We start from the raw sequence: 19,690 nt of genomic DNA on the forward strand, positions 1-19,690 counted from the left end.
AACAAACACCAGCCGCCAAGGAATTCATAATCTACATAAGGAACACGCAGGCTTTACCTACCTACATATAATAAATGGAAACAGAATCTACCAGAGGAAAAAATTAGGAGACAGAAGTAGAAGAAAAAAAACTATTTCATTTTTTTGTATGTAGAATTTGTACTATTTGTTTATGTGTAGGTTTTCATATGTAGAACTGGTACTGCTTGTTCAATATCAAGACAAAATTCCAGTACACATTTGAAAATGTAGTTCTATAATTCAGAAGATGGCTAACAAAAAGAGTAGATGATTTATGAAAAAAATTTTGAATGCACAAAAATAAAAAATAAACAGGGAAATAGGGGAAATAGGCTTTAGAAGCAGTAGGGGAGGGGGGGCACCAAAAATTCAGAGACGGATAAAGGAAATAATATAAATCAGAGACTAAAGAATGCTCAGGAAAAAAGGAAGAGAAACATGAAAGACTTGAAAGAAACATGAAAGATCAAAGACTTAGGAGTTAGACCAGAAACAATGCAACTGCTAGATGAAAACACAGGGTCAGGCTGGGGATGTGGCTCAAGCGGTAGTGCGCTTGCCTGGCATACATGGGTCGCTGGGTTGGATCCTCAGCACCATATAAAAATAAAATAAAGATATTATGTCCACCAAAAACTAAAGAAAAAATAAATATTAAAAAATTCTCTCTCTCTCTTTTCAAAAAAAAAAAACAAAACAGGGTCAACAATCCATCATAAAGTGGCAAGCACTGACTTCCTTAACCAGATGCCTAAAGCTCAAGAAATAAAAACAAGAATCAATAAATAGAATGCCATCAAATTAAAAAGCTTATGCACAGCAAAGGAAATGATTAAGAAAAGAGAGCCTATGGAATGGGAAAAAATCTTTGCCAGCTACTCCTCTAACAGGGGATTATATCCAGAAGAGATAAAGAACTAAAAAAAAAAAAAAAAAAAACTCAATTCCAGAAAACCAAATAACCCAATCAATAAATGGGCAAAAGAACTAAACAGAAATTCTCTCTCTCCCTCACTCTCTTTCTCTTGCTTTTTGTTTGTTTGGTTGGGTTTGTTGGTTTTTATTTTTTATTTATTTTTAATTTTTGTACCGGGACTTGAACCCAGATGCACTTTACTACTAAGCCATATCCCCAGGCCATTATTTTTATTTTTTACTTTTTTATTTTGAAACAGCATCTCACTAAGTTGCTCAGGGCCTTAGTTGCTGAGACTGGCCTCAAACTCGCAATTCTCCTGCCTAGCCTCCTGAGTTGATGGGATTACAGGCATGCACCACCATGCCCAGCCAGAAATTTCTCAAAAGAAACACAAATGGCCAACAATATATGAAAAAAAAAAAATGTTCAACATCTGTAGTAATCAAAGAAATGCAAACCAAAACTACAAAAAGATTTTATCTCACTCCATTCAGATCAAGAATGATCTGAATGGATCATGAACACAAAAGATCAAGAACACAAATCATAGTAAAAGCTGACAAAAATGTAGGGGGAAAGATACACTCATACATTGCTGGTGGGACTGCAAATTAGTACAACCACTTGAAAAGTAGTATGGACATTCCTCAAAAAAATCAGGAATGGAACTACCATATGACCCAGCTAACCCACTCCTTAATATTTATCCAAAAGAACTAAATTCAACATTCTACAGTGATATAGTCACTACAGTATTTATAGCAGCACCATTCACAATAGCCAAATTATAGAATCAGCCCAAATGCCTGTTGAAGAAAATGTGGAATATACACACAATCAAGTTTTACTCATCCATAAAAAAGAATGAAATCATAGCATTTGTCAGTAAATGGATGGAAACGGAGAACATTATACTAAATGAAATAAGCCAGACTCAGAAAATCAAAGGTGGAATGTTTTCTCTGGTATAGGGAAACTAGAAAAAAGTAAAGCAAAGACAGCTATTGGGGGGCGGGGGTGTTCAGATATCATAAATATATAGGGAAAATCACTAGAAGAGAAGGAGGAGAACAAGAAGAAGGGAGAAATTATGGGAATAGAAAAGAAGGAATGAATATAACAAAATAATGTTATATGCATGTCTAAATGTACCAAAGGGAATTTCACCTTTATGTATATGTAGAAAGTACCAATCAAAAATAAATAAAGTAATGAAAGGAAGATCATTTGAGTAGAAGAGTGAGAATAGGGAAGGAAGTGGGTGACCAAAGGGAGGAAAGAATGGGGATTAAAATCAAATTCCTTGCTTGTATGGTTTTTTTTCCAAAATGAACTCACTGCTATGTATAATTACAATGTCTGATTTAAAAAATAAAACAAATGTAATCACTGGGGAAAAAAAAAAAACTAATCCTAGAAAGGTTTTTCTTGACACTGTCTGACCAATCCCTAATCTCTAGTTATCATCCTCTGAACTAATGGTTTACTTTGTACACAGTTCTAATGCTACTATTACAACACTATTATAATACTTACTTTTAGAGCTCAACAAGATTATGAACTTTTTAAAATTTTTTTTAGTTGTAGATGGATACAATACCTTTATTTTATTTGTTCATTTTTTTATGTGGTGCTGGGGATTGAATCCAGTGCCTCATGCGTGCTAGGCAAGCGCTGGACCACTGAGCCACAACCCCAGCCCATTCTCCCCTACTAGATGGTGAGCTACTTGAGAATAAAAAAATAGAGACAGTCTCACAAGAGTTCAAAACTTGGTTAAATTGAATTTCAATTAAAATACAAAGATGTATTACACAGGGAACCTAACCTAAAGGATTCAACAGTCTAGTCCTGAAAATACCCTTAATTTTGACAAAAAAAAAAAAAGTATATAGATTGTCATGAAAAATCAATAAAAATACTCAACAGAAAAAAACAATTTAAAACTTTTAACCTTTTATAATACACTTACAGTAATGTTCAATTTTAAAAAATCTTTCTGGGCCTACTGTATGTAAGATAGGGCTATTAACATTGTGGAGTTAAAAAAGGATTTTACGGAGGGCGTGGTGGTGCACACTGGGCGACTTGAGAGATCTCGAGTCTCAGCGAAACAACATCTCAAAAAGTAACAAAGGGATGGGGGCTGAGTATATGTGCTCAGTGGTAAAGGGCCCCTGGGTTCAATCCCCAATACCAAGAAAGAAAGAAAAAAAAAAAGAGGGCATAGGGGTTTACTATAGAGCAGAAGAGATTAAGGTAAGTATACAAATGATTTTAATACAAGGTAGAACGTTATATCCATTAGGGAAAACACTAAGAAGCTTATGTTTACCCTCAGAAATCTGAATTTTATTCTGAATGATGAGACTCAGCACGTTAACTGGACTACAACTGAATGTGCTTTTCAACTACACTATATTAAACTTACTGGGGATAACTTCTCTTCAAAACTGACTACCAATAAATCTGACTGCTGTTTTCTGTACGAATAGCTAACCCCTGCCTGAACTAAGAGTATAAACCCTCCTGCTTGTCTAATTGTGAATAACTGCCTCCTCAAAGAAACACAAGACTGCAAGAAGGGACACCTGTATACCCCAATAATTTAACGGAGGAGGTGTTTCCAACTCTACTTTAAAAAGAACTCCTTTCAATAAGTGTCTGTTATCTGTTCTAGGTCTTACACTTTTCATGGGCTAGAATGCTTCATCTTTTCGTCAAAAGTGCGGCAGCAGGCGGTACCGCGGCTGCCAAGGCGGGTCACTGGGTGTGAGGTCCTAAAACTTCAGGGAAGCCCAAACACAAGGGGGTCGGAGTTGAGAAGAGGAGCAACTCAAAACCAGGAGTTCCTAGGACACCGGAAACGAAGAGGGGGAATAAGTTGGCTTGGGTAGCACCCGGCCGTCAGGGGGCCGGGCGGAGGGGAGTGGTCAAGTCGAGACCAGAAAACTTTGGGCAAAGCGAGGGTTGAGTCCACCACCTTGGCCCAGGCACCGAGCAGGATATTCCCTCCCTCCCTGCAGCCTGGCCAGTACCCGACTACTTACCGTCCTGCAAAAGCTCCCGCACTGTCGCTGCAGCCGCTCCAGAACCCAGAGCCCCAAAACCAGCCATAGTGGCGCCGCTGTCGCCACCTTCCATGTTGGCAGGTACCGGGTTGATGGCGTCAGTGAGAGGAGGCCCCGCCCAGGTTGACGCAGAATCCTGGCGCCGCCCGCCTTCACAGACCGCGGCCTTGGCCCGCCTGGTAATCCCAACGCTGCTCACGCGGCTGACAGACCCGGGCTGGGAGTGGTGTGGGAACCGGAGCCCTCGTGCGCTGAGGACCCGGTGCTCGGCCACGCAGTCTAGGAAGCCGGGTCCGCCCCGGGCTTATTCGCTGTCTCGCTTTGCAGTTCGGAGCCTTGCCCCAGTGGCTGGAGTTGTTCCTCAGACTGAGGAGAAGGTGGGCGCCGGAACGTGACCGTGGCGCATACTTTAGAAAGAAAAGATAAAGCAAGTATTAAACCTAAGAACCCGGGCCTTGCGACGCAGGGCAAGAGACAATAGTGGAGGTTTCTGGGAGCTTCGCTGGTACTGCACTCTCTAGGCAGGCGGGTGTTAGTAACTGCCCCACGCCTTGATTGGCAATCCAGGGATAAAAACAGGCGGGAAAAGCTTGGGAACGAAAGTTGCTAAAGGGTGTTCTAAATTATTTTGTGAATCTAAATTCATTTAATACTCGTAACCACTCAGGTGAGCTAGTCTCACGCTACTGCGCATTATCCTTTGACTTGACTTTATTTCAGAGGGTTTTCCTTAATATAATTTTATCTCAATTATACGAATGGGGTCAGTGTTCTGAGTGAAGGTCCCATGAATTGCCTGGGACAGTGTGCTCAGTTTCACATTATGTTTCATTATCCATAAAAAACCAAACTAGTGTTTTGGCATGTCCCAAACTGCACTTTTTTTTTTTTTTTTTTTTTTTTGCCTTATGATGCACATAAAGAATAAAAATTCCAGGTTATGTTTTGACGTGCTATTTAGAGTTGTTCTTATAATGGCATTTAATTTTCCTGAATAAAACAGGATATTTCAGAGTACCAGACATACACAGTATTTTGTAGGAAATTATTCAAATCAAATACCTTGATTTATCAATGCCAAAGAAAATAAAACGGAAAAAAAATAATAAATATGGTATACTAGAAAAAATCTTGTAGTTTTTCTATCTTGTTTTTCTACAACTATGTCATGTAGTTTTCAACTTTGATTTATCTTAGAAGTAGAATTCTGTGGTATTCCTTTTTTATTATTTATCTTATTTTTTATTCTTTTTAGATATACATGACAGTAGAATGTATTTTGACATATTATACATAATGGAATATAACTTTCTACTTCTAAGGATCTCATCCTTGTGGTTGAACATGATGTGGAGTTATACTGTTCGTGTATTCATATGTGAATTTAGGAAAGTTGTTAGGAATCATTCTACTTTCTTTCCGATTCCCATTCCCCCTCCCTTTCCTTCATTCCCCTCTGTCTTATCCAATGAACTTGTTTCCCTACCACCACCACCTTATTGTGTGTTAGCCTCTGCATATCAGAGAGAAGTTTCAACCTTTGATTTTGGGAGATTGGCTTATTTCGTTTAGCATGGTCATCTTCAGTTCCATCCATTTACCAACAAATGCCATAATTTCATTCTTCTTTATGGATGAGTAATATCCCATTGTGTGTGTGTGTGAGAGAGAGAGAGAGAGAGAGAGACAGAGACAGAGAGAGTCTATTTAATAATATGAAAAGAAGCTAAAACAAATTCTGATCCCACAAACCTGATGAAAAATAAATATCATTGGCAATTGAAATTTAGAATGATGAGAATTCACCTAGAGAAAGGATATTCCAAGTGCAAATGGATTGTCTTTTTCAGATTTGAAATAAATCTATATTCATGAAGTGTGACTCCATACAAACTACAAAATGTCAAGAAAGAAAAAAAGATCCAATAGAAATGTTTCATTCTGGGCAGCTGGTGAAAATCTGTGCCCCAATGGTTCGATATTCAAAGTAAGTGTTGTTAAATGTTAATGAACTGAGGCATAATTTCCCTTTTACATTCTGCCTTTTTTAAGTACTGTAAGACCACAACATGGACTCTTCAATTCCTAGTTTTGGAATCATGATCTAGAAATGACTCCTGGTGCCTAGTATATGTGTGTGTGCACGTGCCTGAGTAAATCATCTCTGCAAGTGTCACATTTTTTGTTTTTATAAATGGTGGCATTTATAACTCCCATCTATAAGGTATAGTAGATATTAAATGGATATAAACATTTATGCACAGGTTTTTGTTTGAATATGTGTCTTGAGACAAATGTATGAGAATGTAATTGCTGGATCATAAGATGTTTAGTTTTTGAAAAAACTGCCAAACTTTTCTAGAGTAGCAATACTATTTGACCCTTCTACCCAGCACCATATGAGAAATCCAGTTTCTCCTCATTCTAACCTACTTTTGATAATGGCAGTGTTTTGGTTTTTTGTTCTTAACTGTTTTAATGGTATATAGTGATATCTCATTGTGTTTCTAATTTCTACATGTCCTGTATGTGATGTTAAACTTCTTTTCATATGCTTATTTGGCAACTGTATAGTTTTGAGGAAATGTTTCTTAATGCTTTTTGCCCATATCCTAATATTGCTCTTTTACTCTTGTGGTTTTTTAAATTATTATAAAATACATTAATATTTATCTTTTTATAATTTATTTTTATGTGTAAAGTTCAGCACTGTTAATTATGTTCCATATCATGCATCTGATCTTTGAAACTCTCTATTCTTAAAAAACCCTTAAGCAATAACTCCATTCCTCTCCCCACCTAAACCCTGGCAACCATTATTCTACTGTTTCTCTACTTTTTCTTATGATTCTACTTATCTGAAGTACTGTAGGTGGAATCATATAGTGGTTGAGACTTGTTTTTTACTTAGCATATTTTCAATGTCCATTCATATTGTAACATACACCAGATTCCAGATTTTTCCTTTCTTTTTTTTTTTCAAGACGGGAGGGGGGCGCAGGATACCAGGGATTGAATTCTGGGACACATCCCCAGCCCTATTTTGTATTTTATTTAGAAACAGGGTCTCACTGACTTGTTTAGCACCTCGATTTTGCTGAGGCTGGGTTTGAATTTAAGATCCTCCTGCCTCAGCCTCTAGAGCTGCTAGGATTACAGGCATGAGTCACCATGCCCAGCTCCTTCTGTCCATTGTACATGAATGCTACATTTTCTTTGTCCATTCATTGATCGATAAAATATTGCTTTCATATTTTAGCTATTGCAAATAATGCTGTTATGAACATGGATGCACAAATATCTCAATTCTTTTTGACTATATATTCAGAAGTGGAATTGCTGGATCACATGGTAATTGTGTTATGCTTTTTGAGGAACCTTCATACTATTTTCCATAGAAACCATACCATGTTACCTTTTCACCAGCATTACACAAGAGTCCTTAATTTCTTCACACCCTTGCCAACTCATCATTTTCTGGAATTTTCAAAACTTATCCTATCCCATCCTACTGGGTATAATGTGGATCTCATCGTAATTTTGATTTTCATTTCCATAATGGTTAGTGACATGAGCATCTTTTCTTATTGGCCAATTGTATATCTTCATTGTAGAAATATCTATTCAACGTTTTGCCCATTTTTGAATAGGGTTTTTTTTTTAATATTTATTTTTTAGGTGTAGATGGACACAACACAATGCCTTTATTTTTATGTGGTGCTCAGGATGGAACCCAGGCCCCGCCCATGCTAGGCGAGCACTCCACCGCTGAGCCACTATCCCAGCCCCGAATTTATATTTTTGTTTACTATTAAGTGTTGAGATGTCTTGATATGACTTCTTTGTCAACTATGTGGCTTGCAAATATTTTCTCAGATTATATAGTTTATTTTCTTTACAGGGTGTTTTGCAAAGCAAAAGTTTTTTATTATGATGAAGTCCATTTTATCAGTTTTTCCTTGTATAAATTTTGCTTTTGGTGTCAAGTGTAAGGTATCTTTGTGTAGCTCCAGATTCTGAAGATTTTCTTCAAAGATTTTTCCTAAAAGTTTTTTATAATTTTATGCTTTACATTTAAGATCATGATTCAATTATATTGATTTTAATGTAAGTTTGAGAGTTAGATAGTTCTTTTTTTTTCCTAGAAATGTCCAGTTACTCTAGCCCTATTTGTTGAGAAGTCTATTTTTACTCGATTGAATTACTTCTGCTACTTCACTTAAAAAAAAAAAAAAATCAGTGTTTTGTATTTTGTTTCATTGATTTATGTGTCTATCCCTTCACCATTTCCACAGTATGTAGATTATTTATTGTAGCTATATAATAAGTTTTGGAATCAAGGGACTGATAACCTCCTGATTCTAGTTGCTTTGTTTTCCACTTAATTTTAGAATGATCTTTGTGTATTTACAAAAAAAAAAAAAAAAAAAACTTGTGGAATTTCCATAAGAATTGAATGAAACCTACATATCAATTTGGAGAGAATTGACATCTATCTATGTTGAATCTCACAATCCATAAATATGATGTTTCTCTTCATTGATACAGATTTTCTCTGATTTCTTTCATCAGCATTGTGTGGTTTTCAGCATACAAGTTCTGTACATCTTTTGGAAAACTTGGTACCAGTTTTGTTATTGTTGTTGTTTATGGTATTATTGTATTTTTAATTTTGTGTCCATGTGGTCATTACTAGTAGTATATAGAAATACAATTAATTTTTGTATGTTGATCTTATATCCTACAAAGTTCTTGAGCCCTCTTCCTAATTCTGAGAGTTTGTTTTGTTTGCTATTTGTAAATTCCTTGGGATTATATAAACAACCGTGTCATCTACAAACAGATTTAGTTTTATTTCTTTATTTTGGTCAGTGCCTTTCATTTCTTTCCCATGCCTTACTCATTGCACTTATCTAGAAGTTCCATCTATATGTTGAATGTGAGTGATGAGAGCAGACATCCATTCCTTTTTCCTATTTAGGAGGAAAGTGTTCTATCGAATTTTTTGTGAATATTCTTTTTCAAGTTAAGGAGTTTCCCTCTATTTCTGTTTTTCTGAGAATTTTTTTTTATCACGAATGAGTGTATCTTGTCAAATGCTTTTTCTGCTAAACTCATAATTATGTGTTTTTTCTTTAGCATATTAATATGATAGTTCATACTGATGGATTTTGAATATTTAACCTTCTCTAGCAGGCAAAGGTGGGGAGAAGGGCACCATCTCCTTGCTGTCAGTAGTAAGTCTAGGTTCTTGGCCTCCTTGTTGCTGTAGGAAGGCATGAGAGTTCCAATTCCTTTTGGTGGGGGTGGCCTCATAACTACTGGGCAATACTAAAAGTCCTGGCTTTCCACATGGTCTCTGACAACACACCCAAGGAAGAGAGTGCCTTATTACTGCTGAGTAAACATGGAAGTCTGTGCTCCTCATGTGGTCTACACTACTACCACTAAAATTGGGGCCCTCACAGGTCAATAGGGATGAAAGTCTCAGATCCCTACCAGGTCCTCTTGAACACCACCACTGTGGGATGTTGGAGCACCTTGTTACAACATTGGAGGGGGGTAGAAGTCCCCGCTTGACCTTTTCTAGTGGAGGTGAGGCCATAGCTTTTTTCTGTAATGTTTGACTGAATTTGAACTATTACCATAAAAAAGTTTTGTGTCATGCTTGGCTTCCCCTTTCCTGGTCTTTTAACTAGACGGACTTCCGTAGGCTATTCAGCACCCACTGGTGATTCCAGATCAGCTTCTTCAGTCCCAAGGCTGGGGTATTTGAGTTTATAAAATTGAAGGAGCTTACCACCTCTTATTTTAACCTGGCAGCCTCTTTTAACTTTTCAGAATTTCCTGTGTTTATTTTACATATAATATAAAGGGGTTTTAGTTATATTTAGTAGGAAGAATAGGAAAAAATACAGCTACTCTGTCTTCTCATGGACAGAACTCTCCCTAATAAATATTTAATAATCAACTAAATTAAACTTATAAATAGATATGATTATTGGTGTTTTCTAAATGCATAATTTAAGTTTTATATGCTCACAGGTTGGCTTTTAGAACACTAGTAAGAAAATACTGTTGTGATCTGTGTTATACACCAATGATAGTTGCCGCTGATTTTGTCAGATCTATAAAAGCCAGAGACAGTGAATTTACCACAAACCAAGGTATGTGAAACCCATAGTTTGTTTACTTTGTAAAACTTACCAAAAAAAATTTTGTTTGTAACTCAGCTACTTATCTAATCAGACACAACATATCTTAGTTTATATGATAAAATCCTTTCTTTTTTTTTTTTTTTTTTTTTTTTTAGTTGTATTTGGACACAATACCTTTATTTTACTTATTTTTATGTGGTGCTGAGGATCGAACCTAGGACCTGGCACATGCTAGGCATGTGCTCTACCACTAAGCCACAATCCCAGCCCCAAAATCCTTTCATTTTTAAATGCCTTTAGTATTTTACATATAATACAGAGAGCTTTATAGATTATTGGTGATCTACCAAATTATATGGTCAGCCTTTCTTCAGGTGTCCAGCCTCTCCCCTGGACTATCAGAATAGATCTCTGTCTTACAGTCTATAGTGTTGTACCATTCCAAACTATCTCCATACTGCTCAAAGTGACCTATCTAAAGTGTCAAAGTGTCAATTTGACAGCATGAACAACAGTAAGATCTTGTCTCAAAAAAAAAAAAAAGGGTAATGAAAGTTTTTAGGCTTCACCCCAATCCTACTGAATCAAAAACTATGGGTATGTGGTCCTGCAATCTATTTTGAAAAGTGTTCAAATAATTCTGAACTTGCCAAAGTTTGAGAATCCTTGACTTAAAGACTAAAATTTCTGCACCTGAGGATAAGATGCCAAGTCCTTCATGACCTACTAGCCTGTGAATAAATCTTCTGCAGCCTTAACTTCCATTAGTTTCTTCCCATAGCCCACAACTTTATTCTTCAAAAATACTACATTAGGGTTGGGGTTGTAACTCACTGGTAGAGCACTTGTGTAATATGTATGAGGCACTGGATTCCATCATCCGCACCACATAAAAAAATAAAACAATTTAAGTTATTGTGTCCATCTACAAGTAAAAATATTTTTTTTAAAAAAACACTGCATTATTTTATGTGTCTGAATATACCTTGTTCTCTCACACTTCCCTACCTAGAATATTGCACCTGTAATGTTAGTGACTTGGGAGCCTAAGGCAAATTTCAGTTCATGATTCTTAATTCAGTAATCAAAGTTTGTAGCCAGGGAACCTTTCCTAATCATTCTCCACTTGTGCCCTATCTCCTCTTATTGCACTTAATCCTATTTTTTATAATATCTTCATTAATTGTGCTACTCTTTCCCACTAGATGATGGGTTCTTTGAGGGCTCAAGCTATAAACATAGCTTGATGTTTGTCCTCAAGAACTAACACAATGTGAAATCTGTTTGCCCAATAAATGGTTGTTAAGTTGAAATTCTATAACAAAGTAGAAAAGGGAATAGCACCCTATGTCCACATGAATAAAAAAGCAAATTCTACCCCATCATAATCACAAGTCAGTGGATTGCCCTAGAGATCTTGAATCAGTACAACTATGGCGATGTCCAGAAATTTTTATAAACACCCAGTGAATCTTATATTGGTAGTCCTCAGAAAAATTTAAATCTATTCAGAGTTTATCATGTTATTTAAAACCTAGGAAAGCTATGATATCTTTAGCTACATTAAAATTTAAACTTTTATATATAAATATACAAATAGAGATAAAGAACTAGAAAAATAAAAACACTCTGATTAATAGTAAAACTAATTTATTTTTTAAATTACAAATGATAGTAAAAAAGGAATAACTAATAAAATTACACAGAAAAATTTACAAACATGAAAAGAGCTCACAAAGATATACAAATGTTAAGATATGCACTGTAGGATAAGTTGTGAAGAAAGAACCATATTGCTATGTATCAGTACTGATAAACTCTTGCAAGATAATTTTGTAATATCTGTCAATGTTAAATGCCTATTCAGCAGTTATACATCTAGTAATTTATCCATTCTATGAATATTTTCACAAAAAACATAAATGCAAAACTATCCCTATTGTAGCTGTATTTGCAAGAGCCACAAATAAGAAGCAATCTAAATTGTGTATGGTTCATCTGTACAGTGGAATATTAGAGAAATTACATCTGAGTACATATCCCAGATCAAGAAAAGTAGAGTGGTAGGCATAGCAACGTATGTGGAATTGTTCACATTAATTTGTTTACATATAAAAGGTTTACATATAAAATTGCTGAGATATAATAAACTAACTCCCATATTTAGGAAGTGGGTATTTTCGTCAAAAAGTACTGGAATACTTTTAATTTTATCTAATTTTGTGCTGTTTGAATAATTTGTGTAAATTTATTTCAATTTTAAATAAATCTTTTTGAATATTACCTTATTTGAATAAGATGTTCCTTCTGCTAAAAATATTTATTGCTATTTTATCCTGTACAAACATTAGAGTTTCCTCTGTGTGTGTGTGTGTGTGTGTGTTTTCCTATGGATTTTAATGTTGAGCTATTCATTTTATCAGGTGATTGCCCATTGATTGTTCAGTTTGCTGCCAACGATGCAAGACTTTTATCTGATGCTGCTCGTATAGTCTGTCCTTATGCGAATGGAATAGACATTAACTGTGGTTGCCCTCAGAGGTAAAGCTCAAAGAAGTTGGAAGAGTTTTCAAAAAGATTAGAAAAAACTTTATGAACATGGTAAAATTTCTTTCTAGTTTTCCAAAAATTAAAAAGTAAGAACATAGAATTAAACTACCAGGATTCTACAAAAGAAGGAAGGAAAAAATATTTAGAAACATAAATTCAAAGATCTATCTGATGACTGAAATGATGTGTAGACCTTTGAAAAGTATTTTGTCTCCCCTTATCAATAACATTTTTGTGTAGGTCTGCTTGAACCTTATCCAAAATTATATGAGAAATGTAGCGACTACAATAATCCCTAAAATGTATTTTACTATCATGTGATATATATTCTTGCTCTAAAAAGTGTTTCTATGATTTGATAGAAACTGCCTGTTTTCTTCTTATTTTCCTTTAAAAAATACCTTATTATAATCATTCTTTTCTTTTTTTTTTTTTTCCTTTCTCATGCCAGAGTTATTTGGTTGGGTTTAAGTAACTGGATTTGAGTAAGCTGCCAACAGTATCCCTACTGTACTAGCTTATCTGTCAATTCAAAATGCATCCAAAGAATTAAATCAAGTTTTTAAGTGCATCATAATCCAAACCAGATTAGACGTATTGTATACTCATTAGAAGAGTTAAAGAAGCTATTTAGTGCTGTAAGCCAAAAATTTTGAAACTTAATAAAACCTCTTGTTATGTACAATAAGCATCAAATTTGGAATTTAAAATATCTGAAGTAATTGCAGTTAATTACAAATATTTTAATCTGTTTTGGTTGAACTAATTCTAATTTAGTATTCTGATTTGCCAACGGAAACTATTTCCCTGGAGTTGTTTGGTTTGGTTTTGATCTGGGAACATGTTTTCCTTATCCTTATCATTATCTTTTTTTTTCCCCATAGGTTGTTTTCCTAATTTTATTGATCTATGAGTTTTTAAAATCTGATTCATTCCAGATCACTAAATAAAGAAATATACAAATACATTTACATTTCAGTGCTTTTTAAATTTTTATCTTCTCTTCCACCTGTTTGTAATTCATTTGTTGTTATTTTTGTTTTACGAAGGTGGGCAATGGCAGAAGGTTATGGAGCTTGCTTAATAAATAAGCCAGAGCTTATTCGAGATATGGTGAAACAAGTAAGAAATCAAGTGGAAAACCCCAAATTTTCAGTTTCTATTAAAATAAGGTAAAGTCAATATTTTAGTCTGTTGACAAAATAATCTAATGATTAAGAATATTTCTTTTGTTTGGTGATTTGGGAATATCTGTCCTAAATAAATTGGTAGTTGGTTTATGGAATTTTTGAAACAATACATTTAGTAAACAAATATATACCCTTCTGTTTATAATCCTGAACACCTTTTTTTTAACAAAAATTAAACCTCCCTTTATTAAAAGATTTCACCATTCCCTCAACTTTTTCCAAGTTCTCTTTAATTAACACTAAAGAAATATTCCTAGCACCAAGAATAAAAATGAAAAGATATTTGCACTAAAATATTACAATAAAAATAAACTATAGTAATGTGTTTTTGGTGAAAAGTTAAAAACATATTTAACAGATAAAGTAGTATGTTCTTCCACTTGGGGATTAGGGCATTCATATCAAATCTTGACCCATTATGTTCCACAGTCCTATATAAAATTGAAAACTTTGGACTTAGTGGGTTAATGTAGCATCTTTCACTTCATCTATCTTAGTATTTTGATGACTCTTTCATTATCAAAGCCAAAAGGGAGAAGCAATAGGTAAGATAAAACTCATTTGTTGTCCTGTTGTTGCCAATGGCAAAGTAAATAAATTTGAGGTCTTGGCTGGGAATAATCCCTGAAAAGATCCTTCCTGATAGTGGCATGACATTATAACATAACTAAACAATGTAGTATATAAAATACCATTTTTTAGTGAATTTTAGTATTAAGATTTGTTTGATATGAACAGATAGGTGTAATTTTGAAATTATAGGATCCATGATGACCTTACCAGAACCGTAGATCTTTGCCGAAAGGCTGAAGCAACTGGAGTTTCCTGGATTACAGTCCATGGAAGAACTGTTGAAGAAAGACACCAGCCAGTCCACTATGATGCCATTAAAATAATAAAGGAAAATATGTCTATACCTGTAATTGCTAACGGAGATATCAGGAGTTTAAAAGAAGCTGAAAATGTGTGGCAGATTACTGGGACAGATGGTAAGAAAAAAGTGCTTTGTTTATCTTTTAATTAGGAAAAAAAAGGATAAGGTAGTAATGTTAATTTGATTTTCATTATTTTCTTTTAATATTGGGCTACATTTTCCCATCATACCGATTTAAGCTAAGCAATCTATTAAAATGCTATTCATTCTCCTGCTTAGAAACTATATTATTTTAATGGGGATAAATTAAGTTACTTGTCTTCCACCATCATATCTAGTGACTAATTAGGAAATTTCCCAATAACCTATTAGTTAAAAAAAAAGCATCTGGAATAGAATGGAGTTAATAAACTCAGGAGTAATCAGAGAAGCCAAAGGAACCCTATGTGGTTTCATTATCCTTTAAATTATTGGTATACCAAGCCAAGCACTGTAATAATTTACCATAGGGGAGAATGCAGATAAACTTTAACTGAAAACCTTCTGATTTATGACACTGTGGGTTTACCCTAAAGAAAAACTAAAAACTAATTTTGTAATGTAGAAGCCTTAAAAAATGAAGAAGTTAAATACATTTAATTTCATTCATTTTCAAAAGGTACTAAAATAAATATTTTAAATTATTGAATTAAACAGACTAATGTAAATAGAGCATTGTGAAAATCTTTAGTCATAACTTGTTTTTTAATATTCTACGTTTGTTTCATTGAGTTTGAACTAATAATCATGGGCACTTAAGGTATGGACAAACATGGTCTGCTTTAATTTGTAGGTGTGATGGTTGCAAGAGGACTCTTAGCAAACCCAGCCATGTTTGCTGGATATGAGAAAACCCCATTGAAATGCATCTGGGACTGGGTTGACATCGCTCTTGAACTTGGAACTCCTTACATGTGTTTCCATCAACATTTAATGTACATGATGGAAAAGATAACTTCAAAGCAGGAAAGAAGAGTATTTAATGCACTGTCAAGCGCATCAGCAGTCTTAGATTACCTTACAGAGCATTATGGCATTTGACTGGACTTCCTAAATTATATTAATATATACTCTGTTTTATCTTTATAAAATATAAGGTTGCATCTTTGTTTTTACTTTAAATCAGTGGCTCTAGGTCCAAACACAGACAAACTGTTCAGAATCTTGTTATGGTTGGGGGAGGAGGGTTTCTCTAAAGGAAATGTTTTTAACATTTTTAAATAAAAACTTTTTATTTTAATACTAACAAGGTATGACTTATATAATATCTGTACCTTAACGAGAAGTACATTTTTAATAAAAGTAAGTGCAGAGTTCTGGTAGAATAAAAGCTAACATCAGATAAAATGAACAAGAAACTCTTAAATAGAATTATTCTCAGGGCTTAACATTAAAACTTAAAATTGGAATGTCAAACTGGTACACTTCCTAGTTGAATTTTACACCTCAAGATATTTGTTTTAAATTGTACATAACAAAAATTTATTAGATATGTTATCTGGAATTTAGAACTAAGATTGCATGGAATTCTAATTTTTTATTTTTAGTTATACATGACAGTAGAATGTATTTTGATATACATATGTGGCATACAACTTCTGTTCTTCTGGTTGTATATGATATGGAATTAAATTGATCATGTAGTCAGATGTGAACTTTGGAAGGTAATGTCCAATTCATTCTACTAGCTTTCCTTTTTTCATTCCCCCTCCCTTCATTTCCCTTTGTCTAATCCAAAGTACTTTTATTCTTCCCTTCTTCCCCCCCACCTCATTGTTAGTTAGCATCCACATATCAGAACATTCGACCTTTGGGTTCTTTTGAGATTCTCTCATTTCACTTGGCATAATAGTCTCCAATTCCATCCATTTACTGGCAAATGTCATAATTTCATTTCTCTTTATGGCTGAGTAATATTCCATCATGTATATATACCACATTTTCTTTAATCCATTCATCTGTTCAAAGGCACCTAAGCTGGTTCCGTAGCTTAGCTATTGTGAATTGAGCTTCTATAAACATTGATGTGGCAGCTTCACTGTAATATGCTGATTTTAATTCTTTTGGGATTTATACTGAGAAGTGGGATAGCTGGGTCAAAAGGTGGTTCCATTCCAAGTTTTCTGAGGAAATCTCCATACTGCTTTCCAGATTGGTTGCGCCAATTTTCAGTCCTACCAGCAATATATGAGTGTACCTTTTTCCCTATATCCTTGCCAACATTTTTTGTTACTTATATTCTTGATAATTGCCATTCTGATTGAAGTGAGATGAAATCTGAGTGTAGTTTTAATTTGTATTTCTCTAATTGCTAGAGAGGTTGAACATTATTTCATATATTTGTTGACTGATCGTATTTTTTGTTCTGTGAAGTGCCTGTTCAGTTCCTTTGCCTAGATTTCATGGAATTCTTTAATATTAGACTTTGTGCATTTTAAGCCTTCTAGATCCTTAGAAGATTGCAAATTCGATAAACACACCTGAATCTAAAAAGATTAAAAGTAATTGTGTCCCCACACATCTTAACTATAAAAAAAGAATTCGTAGCTAATGATTACATATCTCCAAATAGTATTTATCCAGAGAAATGATATATTTCTCTACTATTCAGTAGAGAAGAGTAGCTAGATTTTAATTTAAAAACAACTTTTCATATTTTGTTATTAGTGACATTATTTTTATGCCTCTCTAATTGATAATTGTAATTTAAATTCCCATGGTTTGAGAGTGTTACTAATAGATTTTGTTATTGGTTAATGTGAGTACAGAAGTATTTCAGTGAAAATAATTTATACCTCAAATATTCTTTATGATCAACACAAAAATTAAGGAGTTCTCTAAACCTGTTTATTCATTAATTCGAGTTTGGGAATATTAAATGAATCAATTTGAACATGAACACTAAACTGCCACATTTTTTCTTCTGCGCTTTCACTTCTCAGTTACTGAAATTTTAATAGAATAGAAATAATATATTAGCAAACAGGGAGATATATATCATTTTGATGTCGGTAAATTAACTTTGGAGTGAATTACACTAACTGAAGCACAGCAGCACCACTAGAGTTAAGATGCACAGCATAGGGAAGGTACCAGTGTTCCAAGAGTCAGGTATTGGGTTAAAAATAACTTCCCTATGGTTAATTTGTGTTCAAAGTCCTTCCCCCCACACACACTTCTTCCTGTTTATATATGGTCAAGTCTATATGTAATTAAGAAGAAGCACCGACTTAAATGTGTTGTACATTGTATAATTATTCTCAACATTTGTTTAATGGTCCCAAAATAACTGTCTCCGAGAAGTGATACTTTATTTACATTCCTGATACGTTGTCAATACAGAAAAAAAAAATCTTATATAACTCGAATGTTTTTCAGGCAACTTGAAAACCTGGGAAATGTATAGTGAATAAATACGGCCACCTTTTCTGGGTCCCCAAAGAACACCTCAAAGGGTATTGCCTTTTCCTAGACCATGGAAAAGAACCGGGAAAACGGATAGAATATGTTGTAATGCTACAGATTCTCCTATGGTTTCAAAAACAATGCTACACGACCACCCAGTCTTGGCTCTTGTACAGTTTAATTCTGGACACTTGAAAGTTTTAACCTCCGAGAGAGCCCCAACTGGAAAAGAGTTCGCCGCAGACACTGGGTTTGCGCAGCCCACTTTAGTGGTTTCCAGATCTGGGCCTTCGCCGCTCCTCCAAAAGCGGTGGCGCGCTGGAGAAACGCGAGCCCGCCCTCCGGAAGAAGTTGCACTTGCGAGCCCCGAGCCTGAGTCGTCTTAGACTGCATCGCCAATTAGGAAACAATTATTACCAATAAACGTGGCCTCGCCGCCGGTGACCTTAACAGGACGGCAGCCTAAGGCGGGGGGAAGCCGGCTCGCCCGCCGCTCCCCACTCCCCCTTCCCTGCCCCCCACTTCTCTCCCCCTCCCCCTCCCCGTCGCGGCGTCTGACGTCCAGCGCGTCGGGGCGGCGGAGCTGCGCGGAGAGTCAGGCGGGCCGTAGCGCGGTAAGGCCGGGCAAGACCCGCGGGCCGCGAGGCTGTGGGCTGAAAAACCCAGCGGAGCCGGCTGGCCCGTGGCTTTCGGGGGGCGGGAGGGCCGCAAAGCGTTAGAGGAGAGAGGCGTTGGACTGTAGGTGCAGCGGCCGGCCAGAGAGGAAGTCATTGGCGCCGTTTGGCCGCCTCTAGGGTTCCGCGCGGCTCGCCAAAGAGGTGGAGACGCCCGGGCCGGGTCTCGTCCGGTCTAGTCCCATCTCTTCCTGTCCGGTCCATTCCGGGGTGTGTGCGGGTACAGCCCTATGACGAAGCAGTGTGCCCCGGGGCCTTCAGCCCAGTTTTCTTTCAAATGAAGTAAAATAAATGTTTCTCCGTTCAGGTGTGAAGAAAAAAATGACAATCCAATGGGTGGCAGTTGCAACCTTTCTTTATGCCGAAATAGGACTCATTTTACTCTTCTGTCTACCTTTTATTCCTCCTCAGAGGTAGGAAACTTTCAAATCTTAAAAATACTAAATATTGGATTAGCTCCTTTAGGCTGCAGTGTGATACGGAAAGGTTTTCTTAAGATTGAAAAGTTTTCAGAGCCCGCTGTGCAAAGGGTATTCTTTTAAAAACTTACTTAACAGGTTAGAACTGTTTCATGACAATATCTATTTAAAATTTATAAAACTTTATTATGTGTACAAATGATAATTTTTTTCCTCCTTTCTCAAAGGAAACAAGCCGAGTGCGAGTACTTGTGATTCTGTTGATTACATACTTTTGATACTTGCCCTGTCTTGTCATGAGGTTTTAACCTTTGTTTTATTGCCCTGAATTGAAGCAGTGGAATAAAAAAATTTTTTTTAAATTATATTT

General features: G+C 35.6%; 3 protein-coding genes across 7 annotated transcripts in view; 2 read left to right on the top strand and 1 right to left on the bottom strand.

Annotated features, from left to right (window-relative positions):
* The window catches only part of COG5 (component of oligomeric golgi complex 5), a 336,390-nt gene extending 332,216 nt beyond the window's left edge, over positions 1-4,174 (bottom strand). Inside the window, exon 1 of the mRNA XM_081282899.1 lies at positions 3,991-4,174. Coding sequence (XP_081139025.1) covers positions 3,991-4,084 — 94 coding nt within the window. The 5' untranslated portion in view covers positions 4,085-4,174. The remainder of the gene's footprint in view (positions 1-3,990) is intronic.
* Positions 4,175-4,250: 76 nt separating this feature from the next.
* DUS4L (dihydrouridine synthase 4 like) lies at positions 4,251-17,717 on the top strand. 2 transcript variants are annotated; one of them, XM_081282903.1, is made up of 7 exons: positions 4,251-4,388; positions 5,862-5,998; positions 10,057-10,178; positions 12,593-12,710; positions 13,769-13,891; positions 14,672-14,898; positions 15,616-17,715. In XM_081282903.1, the coding sequence occupies exons 2-7, from the start codon at positions 5,883-5,885 to the stop codon at positions 15,861-15,863; spliced, it is 954 nt and encodes a 317-aa protein (XP_081139029.1). In that variant the 5' UTR covers positions 4,251-4,388; positions 5,862-5,882; the 3' UTR covers positions 15,864-17,715. The 2 variants fall into 2 exon arrangements, with proteins under 2 accessions (XP_081139029.1, XP_081139030.1); XM_081282904.1 differs by having other exon boundaries at positions 4,309-4,438; positions 15,616-17,717.
* Positions 17,718-18,596: 879 nt separating this feature from the next.
* BCAP29 (B cell receptor associated protein 29) overlaps positions 18,597-19,690 on the top strand; it is a 42,900-nt gene continuing 41,806 nt past the window's right edge. The window contains exons 1-2 of one of the 4 annotated variants that reach the window (XM_081282906.1): positions 18,597-18,841; positions 19,209-19,314. In XM_081282906.1, coding sequence (XP_081139032.1) covers positions 19,223-19,314 — 92 coding nt within the window. In that variant the 5' untranslated portion in view covers positions 18,597-18,841; positions 19,209-19,222. The other 3 variants (XM_081282907.1, XM_081282908.1, XM_081282905.1) reach the window with 3 other exon arrangements.

This window comes from Spermophilus citellus (genome assembly GCF_964194105.1).
Source record: "Spermophilus citellus genome assembly, chromosome: 3".
Lineage (NCBI taxonomy): Eukaryota > Metazoa > Chordata > Mammalia > Rodentia > Sciuridae > Spermophilus > Spermophilus citellus.